This window comes from Scyliorhinus canicula, chromosome 18 (genome assembly GCF_902713615.1).
Source record: "Scyliorhinus canicula chromosome 18, sScyCan1.1, whole genome shotgun sequence".
Classification (NCBI taxonomy): Eukaryota; Metazoa; Chordata; class Chondrichthyes; order Carcharhiniformes; family Scyliorhinidae; genus Scyliorhinus; species Scyliorhinus canicula.
In genome coordinates this window covers 126,192,904-126,203,566 of record NC_052163.1, presented here as the reverse complement: position 1 = coordinate 126,203,566, position 10,663 = coordinate 126,192,904, and the positions used below count along the sequence as shown (strand labels likewise).

Here is a 10,663-nt window from a genome sequence, read left to right as displayed (position 1 = left end):
ACTAGGGGTTTTTCACAGTAACTTCATTGCAGTGTTAATTTAAGCCTACTTGTGACAATAAAGATTATCATTATTGTAGAAGTATATTGATAATGCAGGCTCAAACCCAGATCCCAGAAATGGCATGGCAATGTGGTCAGCCTACAGAGTTACCCAGGCCCTATATTTATGCCTTATTAACCAGATCTCAACTACATTGAAACGTTGCTATTCCCTTCATCTGCATAGGGAAAAGGGTGTTCGTTGAAATTGAAAAAAAAAACAATTTTACAAGTTTAAGTTGATAAAATCAAAGGAATTTTTATTGATGTGAATTTTGACATCGGTATCACATACTGATGAGGTGGCGTGGCAACATGAAAAAGTTATCAAGTTTCATTTTTTAAAGAATTATTATACTTCAGCAGTACAGATTCAGCACATTAAAGTTAGTGCATTACACATAACACGACCGACCATTAGTACAGTGTGTGGTCAAATACTATAAACTATCCCCCATCTATACAAAATGGTACAATTCAAATCAGATAAATTTCTACGGGTTTCTCACTCTCAAGGATTTAAGTAAAAGTCTAACTGAATGATCATATTCTGCCTATAAATTTTTTTTAAAGAAAATTAATTTCAGAACACAAAATTAACAGTGTGGTTACAGCAAAATTATTTCAAACTGATCAAAATTGATCCTTCAGAGGAGCATGGTGTGAAGGTTAAAAAGGTGGGAACCACACCATAAAATGACCACCATATTAATTGGGCCTTTTCTTTCCCAGACAAAAGGACGGCAAAAATACTGGCAAACCAAGCTCCATCAATATTACCACTAACAGGACGCGAGCAACGTACTCTGCTATAAATATACTCAGCTGCAGTCTATTGGGAAGTGTAATCAAGAAGACAATAAAAATAGCTTACTCTAAAGATAACAGACCATACACAATCTTACCAGTTATACAAGGGGTGGGAGTTGACAGTCATTTTAAGCTCAATGATGAAGAGTATTCGCAAGTAACAACTCGAGTACACTTCATTTTAAAGCCAAGAGATTTCTCAACAGGAAATCAAAGATCTGCAAAGTGAGTGATATCCAGCACAATTTGCAGGCCTTGGATTGCGCCAATAAGATTGCAGGATTCAGGCAAGTCACATGCGAGGGCTGTGGTTCAAGTCCCAAGGTAGCAGAAGTCCAGGTGAAATTAGCCCGGAAGAACATTGCACCTTCTGGTCCCACAAAAATATATTTTTCATCTATCTGTGAGAACCTACAATTCTTGGCTGAAAGATTTTGTTGAGCAACGTCAAAGGCATTTGAGCCTGTTTACCTTGATGTATTGTTCCAAGTGTATTTACATGGCTTCAGCCTGGCTCAGGAAATTCCCCAGCAGGTATGAAACAAGTGGCAGAAACCAGCAGTAGGGCTTAAAACCTATGAAGCTTACTCGCTTTGATTTGAACTTTCAGTGCCCAGTCTGCAGGCAGAGAGAAATTAAATACCCCATCTTATTTCACCATCAAATGTAAAGACAAAAGTTGTGGACTAAAGTGTTGCCCAGTCACTTTAAAAAGTCTCTATTCATGATAATTAACTCTGCTGTTGGAAGAGTCCCACAAGCACTGAATTTAAATCCAAAGTAACATTTTCTTAGTAATGTATCAGTATAATGGTGAGAACAACTGGAATACATTAGAGCAATTCACCAGTATCGTACTATGTACCGCAGGAAGCCAATGCCATTCAAAGCATGCAGAACTGATACAGCACACCTATTGGTCTATATTTCAGAAATTGGAGATTGAAGCATTTGCATTCACAAATTCCATACACGTCAAAATAATTATGATAATCTACAGTTTATATAACAGAATGACAAATATTAGCTATCATTTATTTGTAACAGAACACAAATCAATATCTCTAACCAAGAAAAAGCAAATCTTTATCAGGAGCATTTTAGTCCAGTTTATACAGGTGAGATAGGCCTAGGATATAATATACTGTCTCTTCAACCAATTGACTGCTAGTGCCAATGGCATTATACAGTGGGTTGAAAGGCACCAGCAATTAAATTAAGTTTTAGATTTTTCTGTAGAGATCTGAATGCTTTAGGATCTGAATCGATCAAATACTTTAATTGTGTCGAAGATGGCATTCTCTGTGCCAACTACAAAACCAGTCCATTCGTGCTTGAAGTTGTCAGGCCTCCTCCTGGGGGGGGGGGAACAAAAGACATTTCAATTCTTTTTATATAGTTATTTTGACTAAATTGCTTTCACCATTAGCAAAACATTGAAGATGATGAAAATCTGAAGTTAAAATAATAGTAAAACAAAATGCTAGACATATCAGGTCAGGCAGCATCTGATCACTGTTGTTTTGATTTTGGGGCTGTTGAAAACCATTTTTTCATCTTTGGTTTCTGTATTAAGCTGGCATTCATAGAATTTACAGTGCAGAAGGAGGCCATTCGGCCCATCGAGTCGGCACCGGCTCTTGGAAAGAGCACCCTACCCAAGGTCAACACCTCCACCCTATCCCCATAACCCAATAGCCCCACCCAACACTAAGGGCAATTTTGGACACTAAGGGCAATTTATCATGGCCAATCCACCTAACCTGCCCACCTTTGAACTGTGGGAGGAAACCGGAGCACCCAGAGGAAACCCACGCACACACGGGGAGGATGTGCAGACTCCGCACAGACAGTGACCCAAGCCGGAATCGAACCTTGGACCTTGGAGCTGTGAAGCAATTGTGCTATCCACAATGCTACCATGTTGCCCCTGAGAAGTGGATGGTAACTTGTGATGGCATAACATAGCGCAGGAAGTGCAGCCCTATACAAAATGTTCAAGGGATAGAATGCTGCCCTCAACCTCATTTAAAATTCTCATTCATTCTTTGAGCAATCATACGTGTTTCTATTACACAAATGAATAAAACTTGATCCTGATTCACAGAAGTGCAATATATGTGATGGTTATTAGAAAACCCACATCTCATAACTTTATAATAAGCAGTAATAATTCACCAAAGAGCAGATTTTTTCTTTATATTTAGGTTTTAGGACTCTTCAGCCCAATTACAGCAAGAAAGGAGTAAAAATAAATATTTGCCAGCATGCATGCTGGTCATGAAAGACTTGGATTCATATAGAATCGAAAATGACACCATGATGTCCCAAGCTCTTTGCAGTCAATGATTGCTGAAACAGTCATTAAAATGCAAAAATGGCATCAAGGTGTATAAAGCAACAGATGGGGGCTGCTGTCACAATCTTCAATTCGTTTTAATGATTTATTTAGTTGTCACTGCAAAAGGGTGATTTGTTAACTATGCACATGAAGGGGCTGACTTAATGGAGCAAGGAAGTAAAATAGTCAACAAATTTAGTTGTCCTAGCCAATGTTATCCCTCAGTCAACGTCAAAGACCGCCTGGTCATTATGGCATTGCTGGCCTGGTTCAAATTAGCTGTCATATTCCCTAAAAACTGTGACCACGCTTTAAATAAAGCACTTTGGGACATCTCGTGGTCATGTAGGGGGCCACTATATAAATGCCAAGTCTTTCCTTTTTCTATTTATATGTTGACGTTCCCCATATATTTTACTAAATACCAGTTTAGGCCATCAGACGCCAATCTGAATTTTTAAGCCCGACATGCATTTGACTAAAATGTTTCAAACAAATAAAAGTGATAGCTCTGATTCTGCAGAGTCATTTTGATTGAGGAGTCATTTTAGGAGCTAAGAATGACCATGCAAATTAAGGCAATGACAAAAATAATTTTACAGCTGGATCTTAAAGAGGTAATATTTCAAATGACTGAGCAAAGGTTTAACGAATTAATTAAAATATCCAACCTTTCCTGAAGAATAAAATAGAATCAGTTGGAGTTTCGCTGTCTGACATTTTTGTCCTTATGATTCATAGATGCATTGCTTTTCCTACGGGAGAAGGAATAAAATAGTTAAAATTCAGTAACACAAACCGCTTGCAATGGCTAATATACAATAAACATTTAAATATGAAATTATTTGAGTCAACTTACAACGGTGCAGATCCTTGTTCATCGTCTGATTACCATGCAAACACAAAAAAGACAAGTTTTAGTAAGGGTACATGAAAATATTTAATGAATTTACAGATGTCATTTAATTTGCTATTCAATCTCTTAAAATAAAATGCTTTACTCCAGCTTTGTAACAATCGTCACTCTGTGAAAAGTTAAGATTTTAGTGCCAAGATAGAAGTACCTCAACACAACAAAGTGGGAGATCATCACAACAGTTTCCAGGTGTTAAAATTACAGAATAAAGATCGAACACAGTCACAGAAAGAGCCCAAGGTCACTATACATGTCATGTCAAGGTACGCCAATATATTGAAACTGGATATGTAAACCACCATCATCGTTTGTTTTTCCAGATTCCTTGGAAATTACTTTGCAGCATAGTTATTTCAAATTATTTCAAGAGGTCCACAGCAAAATTGGATCTTAACTTCATAATGCACTATTCAAGAAACTCCCTTCAGGCGTCAAACATGTTTACTGTGGTAACGGATGTAGTCCCTAAACAGATGATTTCCCATAGGAGTTTGCTTCACTACTTCAACTATGATCTGTGATTCTCAAATCTATCACCGAAAACCTGTAAGCAAAAAAGCAGCAATTTCTTACTCCTAAACTAAGCAGAACTCTAAAACGAAAACAAGAGTAGACCTGCGGATTAGCAGCAGCTTTGTTCTATCAGCAAACTGTTTAGCATTGCCCATCTTAAATATGAGACAAGTTTAGGCTCAAGGTTTTGGAATTCTCCAAAATACCCTCAATCATGATAACCTGTTTAAAAAAAAAAGTATTATTTTGTTTGACCTATAATTTCCAAATGCTATTTTGTTTGGAATGTGAATGCCAAGACCTATTAAACATGGACTCTCATTAGCTGAGTTCACCTTGTGCCTAATCCCATTTGCTTTCATTTTGGCAGTACTGTAAATCGAAAAACCACTGACCAGAATTGTTACAGATAAAAGCGTAAATAAATGTAAATTGCGTTCGCTCCACAGCTAGAATTTCTTGCAAAATATTGATTTTAGCTCATAAAGGGATCTGGTTTGTCAAAATAGTTTTGAACCCTGGGAAACAGCAATTAGGTAAAATAATTTTATCCATTGACAAGGCACACACAAGAATAGTTGGCATTTGGGGGTGAGAATCAAAAACTTCTACAATTTAGAATAAACAAAATATTGCGGATGCTGGAAGCTAAAACAAGAACAGAAGATGCCAGCAAAACTCAGCAGGTCTGCCAGAATCTATTAGGAGGGAAACAGGGTTAATGTTTCAATACTTTTGACTCTTCGTCAGAACTGAAGGGAGGGCAAATGTGTTAGAGCTGTAGAAACTGCAACAAAAGCAGCAACTTTAAGAACAAAAGATAGATAGATGGTCTGTTATGAGGGGGCAGGCACTTTGCATCGAGGCGATACAAGTCTGGGATGTTTAAAACAAAGTGGGTTTAAGATGGATTAAAAAAGATCAAAATTTAAAGTTGCCAAACTCAATTCACAAGGGGTTGCACCTTGCCCAGCCGCACTGAGCTTCATTGGAGCATTGCAGCAGGCCAAAGATGGACTTGTGGGCATGAGAGAAAGGACTTGTGGGCATGAGAGAAAGGTGTTGAGGTGCAGCAGGAAGGGTCATGTTTGCAGATGATTGAAGGGCTACGGGGAAAGAGCAAGGGAGTGAGACTAAATGTATATAGCAAGCATAAACATGATTGGTTAAATGGCCCGCTGTCCTGATCATTCTATGATTTCAGTATTACCTTTATCTTCAAAAATTCCTGTGGAAATGGAAGTAGTAACAATACATCAAACTTCCTCCCATCCAAACAAATTTGCTTGACCGTTCAGCAACATTTGTATATTTATGTTGTACTGCTGTTTTTTATGGTGTCAAGATTAGCAGTAATCACCTGGGTTAATATCACTGGTCAAACAACAAAACCGAAGCCTCAGGGGACCCCCTAACTGCATTTACCATGAAATTCAAAAGATGCTAAGCGTTTTGTCATCTGTGGGTCTTGGTAGTGATCTGCATGCTGAAAGGTTAATATGGGTGTTGCGATCACAACATTCTATTCCATTTTGAATACAAGCTAAAAATAATGTTAAGATGCAAATAAATTTACAGGTATTCTTGTGCTCGACGTTGTAGCTTTGGATGCTAATTTTATCTTCTGTATTGTCTATTCAGAAATTGTTCTTCGAATTTAAAGTGCAGTGTGCCGAGCTAAACATGCTAAATGGCTTAACAGCATTCTGCTGAAGTGATAGATGAACGATCTGATGAAGCAGCAATTTATTCGATTTACAGTACCGTAGTTTAATGCTAAACACATGAAAAACACAACTGTACAGACATTACAGAAACCAGAATGCTAAGCGGCTCAGGTAATGGACGTATGTCGCTTCAGAACGACCAGCATTTTATTCCACTTACCGCAGGATATGAACCAGCAGCAAATGAGAAAGAAAACATGTTTTCATCAACGAATAGCATTTTGCCTCAATCACGTAATGAGACACCTTGTACTGCACTGAACACAGAAGCCTTAAAATATCAACACTGCAGAAAGTTTTCAATAGCCACATGGCATCATACCGCACGCAATCTACTACCAAATAGTTAGGGGATGAAATTAGTCTTTGCCAGTAGTTTCATCGCCAACAACCAGCCCATTTTATATTGTCTAATTTTTTCTATTGAAGTTTGATAGAATAAAACAGCTGTGGAAATAAAACGGGCTGTCGATGCATTATGAATCTTGCCCAAGGCAATTTCACTCCAGCCCCATGTGTCCTAAATTGGCAGGGGCTAACCGATTTGACTAAAGCAATATTAGCAAATGAAACTGAACTACAATTGTATTCTCATAGCTACTAATCACATGCTGCAGAAAATGTAACTAAATGGAAAAATATTGCCCAATTAGTGTTACTAATGTTAGAAGGAGCATATCTGCACTCGCCAGCTCCCTCTGTCAGAGCACATGGAATTTGTCAAGATAGTCCATGCAGATAATGATGTGTAAAATCCCCTCCAGTGGAATCATAAAGATGGACAGATTAAAGGAATCATACTTCAACTGACTATATTGTAACATTTGGTAATGCAGGCAAGATTATTGCTCCTTATGGGAAGTATTAATTTGTACTCATTCTGAATGAACACAAATGATGGGGTGAGGGAGGGGGGGAAATTTTAAATCCCAGGATGCAAGGGAGAGGTACAGGGTGTTAAGATTCGTAAGAATGGGAAATCCGAACTGCATTCTGCTACAACCATACCCATTCCCAGTTCAATTGGGTTCGACAAGGGGCTCAGGTGAGTTGGTCACCTGTTGGCTCCAGAGGTTGATCTGGAAAGAGGCTCTCTACCTCAGGTTTTGACAGTTAATTGGTTTTTGGCTGGAGGGCAACATTTTCCAAGGCTCAAGAAATCCAACAATTAAATCTGAGGGTTTGCTTTTCCAGCACATCCCGTTAGCCAGGAGCAGGAGTGCTTCCGCCATTCCACTCAACCTAACCTGCCATGACTGGCTGACCCCCACTCATGATCTCCCTCCCCCAGCTACAGTCTTTCCAATGTGGCAGGCATACAACCTCTCAATATGGTTAGTAGACCGCATGAAAACCATGGTGAGTGGACAGGCATGAAACGCGAGGAGATAGGCAAGAAACATAGCTGGCAGACAGGCATGATACAGAGTACAAAAGTACTAACGAGGGCCGTTTATTAAATTCAGCATGCCATTCCTGTATTCTGGACTTCCTGGAAGCTGACAGGACCCCTACACTCTGTATCCAGTTTCAGTCTTCGAAAGCTTTGCAGATAGGCACCTATTGTAACAGTCCTGTTCCAATTGTTAATCTAGGTTTTCAGGCATTGAACAATAGAAATAACAAGATTTGGATCAGAATTTCACGCTCACTGCTAGTGGGGTTTTACCCGGCTTTGTGTGGGGGGCGGCGCAGTGGGAAATAGAAGAAACGGGCTTCCCTCTGGGTTTCCATTGCAGCAGGCAAGGCCTCCAGCAGGAGGCTTTCACAGGCACGGGACACCTGAAAATGACTGGGTTTATGCCTCGGGGAGGAAGCTTCCATCAAAAGCCCCCTTCTAACTTTAGCTGTCTAACTCAACAGCCCAATTGCCGATTTTCTATTCCACCCTCCCCTGCCTGGGACCCTGAAAATTTACTTTTCAGTCCAGTTCCGGGACTTCTGTTACCTTCCATGTACTTCTTCTATCTACTGCTGCTCCTGTCACTGTATGGTGCTGCAGGTCAGCTGGGACTTCTTACCTAGTGAAGGTAGAAGTTCCGCCTGCAGCCAAATGACACACAACTGAAGAAACCCCATCATCCAGAATATCCAGGCCCTGGTTACACCAGTTGAGTTTGAAATCAGGTTCCGAATTTAGAATGGCCTTCAATTGGAATGAATAGTTAGTGACTAAGTAGGTGAGAGTAATGACAACTACTTAGTCACTAACTGTCCATTCCAAAGTCGTTCTAATAATAATAATCTTCATTAGTGCCACATTAACGCTGCAATGAAATTACTGTGAAAATCCCTCACTCGCCACATTCCGGCACCTGTTTGGGTACACGAAGGGAGAATTCAGATGTCAGATTCATCTAACAGCACGTCTTTTGGGACTTGTGGGAGGAAACACACGCAGACACGGGGAGAACATGCAGACCCCGCACAGACAGTGACCCAAGCCGGGAATTGAACCCAGGATCCTGCCGCTGTGAAGCAACAATGCTAACCACTGTGCTACCGTGGCACCCTCTCACTTTAATTGCGTGAACAATAAATACGATGGGAGGATGAGAACTGGTGACCCCCCTCACAAACAACCCACACAATTAAAAAAGGCACAAATGCTGGAAATACACTATCCATCAAGCAGATTCCAAAGAACAAAATACAAATTAATGTTTTACGTATCCTCGTCTGACAAAGGGCTATACTCAAAACATTCAGATTCTCACCAACCATGTGTGCATTGTCAGCATGGCCTTTATTTTAGCAAGTTTCCGTTCACAAACAGATCCCACGGAAGTGAATTTAACATTCACTTAGTGATGCAGCTCACGCACGTAATAAAAATTTCAAATCCATTACTTAGTTCATTCAGGATAAAAATAGAACCAAAGGTGACAACATTGAGTGTGTGCATCACCGCTGAAGCTTATATATAGTTTACTTTCGTAGCTAAAGAGTCACGAAAAGAATAACTATCATTGGAAAAACTAGGTTAAAAGGGGATTTTCTCACAATTTCATGACAAGACTCATAACTCTTTTGAGGATTTGAAAAAAAGCCTTCCTATAATTTCTTTCCGAAACTCTTCTGTTATCCCCCTCAATCTTTAGGATGAACCATGAAACCAATCTCTGATCAGGTTTATGGTCATCTACCCTTACACAGAACCAAAGAAAGGATATGGTGTCGAAGAGACCATTCAGCCCAACATGTCTGCACCAGCCAACAAAAAAAAAAAGAGAAAAAATAAACTAGCCTCAGCTTTGACAAAGAGTCTTCGGACTCGAAACGTTTGCTCTTTCCTCTCCCTACAGACGCTGCCAGACCTGCTGAGATTTCCCAGCATTTTCTCTTTCGTTTCAGATTCCAGCATCCGCAGTAATTTGTTTTTAAAAATAAACTAGCCAATCATTTCAATTCTACTTTACAGGACCAGGTCCATTGCCTTGCAGCCACAGCACTAGATCCTGGTCCAGGTACCTTGTTAATGGGGTTTTGGCCTCAACCACCGCCTTAGGGCAAATTAGAAACATCCCCCACCTTCTGGGTGAAAAACATTTTCCTCATGTCCCCTCCAATCACCTTAAATTCATGCCCCTGGTAATTCACCCCTCAGCTAGCAGGAAAACATGTCATTCCTGTCTCCCCTATCTCGGCCCCTCAGTTTTTTACACCTCAATTAGGTCACCCCTTAACTTTGGTCTGTTCCAAGGAAAATCCCCATCTATCCAATCTCTCCTCTTCAAGTCCTGGCAACATTCTTGTATATCTCCTGTTCCATGTTATCCAGAGTAATTATGTCCTTCCTGTAATGTGGTGACCAGAACTGTACACAAAATTCCCGTACCAGCCTCCCCGAACAGGTGCCGAAATGTGGCGACTAGGGGCTTTTCACAGTAACTTCATTTGAAGCCTGCTTGTGACAATAAGCGATTTTCATTTTCAAATTCCAGCTGTGGCCTAACCAGCGTTTTATACAGTTCCAGCAATACATCCCTGCTTTTGTATAAAGGTAAGGATTTCATAGCCTTTCTATTGATCTGTTTTTCACATTCCGGCACCTGTACGGGGTGGCGGGTACGGGAATTGAACCCGCGCAGTGGGCTGAACAGCTGCCTTGTAATGCAGAACCGGCCCCTTTATGTGCCCCTATCAGCACCCTTTCTAGCCTTAAATCAGCCCAATTTACATTCTTTTCATCTTCTGTCCTCAACATCTTTGTCTATCTCCACATTTCGTTGCCCCCTAACACACCGCTCCACCCCCACCCCCCACCAGTATAAATTTGACCCCATTTCCAATTTTCTCGAGCTTTGAGAAAGAG

General features: G+C 40.2%; 1 protein-coding gene across 1 annotated transcript in view; it reads right to left on the bottom strand.

The window, feature by feature from the left end:
- Positions 1-274: 274 nt before the first annotated feature.
- The window catches only part of bsg (basigin), a 31,440-nt gene continuing 21,051 nt past the window's right edge, over positions 275-10,663 (bottom strand). Inside the window, exons 7-9 of the mRNA XM_038776589.1 lie at positions 4,052-4,076; positions 3,864-3,947; positions 275-2,206 (exon numbers count right to left, since the gene is read on the bottom strand). Of these exons, the coding sequence (XP_038632517.1) occupies positions 3,887-3,947; positions 4,052-4,076 (86 nt within the window). The 3' untranslated portion in view covers positions 275-2,206; positions 3,864-3,886. The remainder of the gene's footprint in view (positions 2,207-3,863; positions 3,948-4,051; positions 4,077-10,663) is intronic.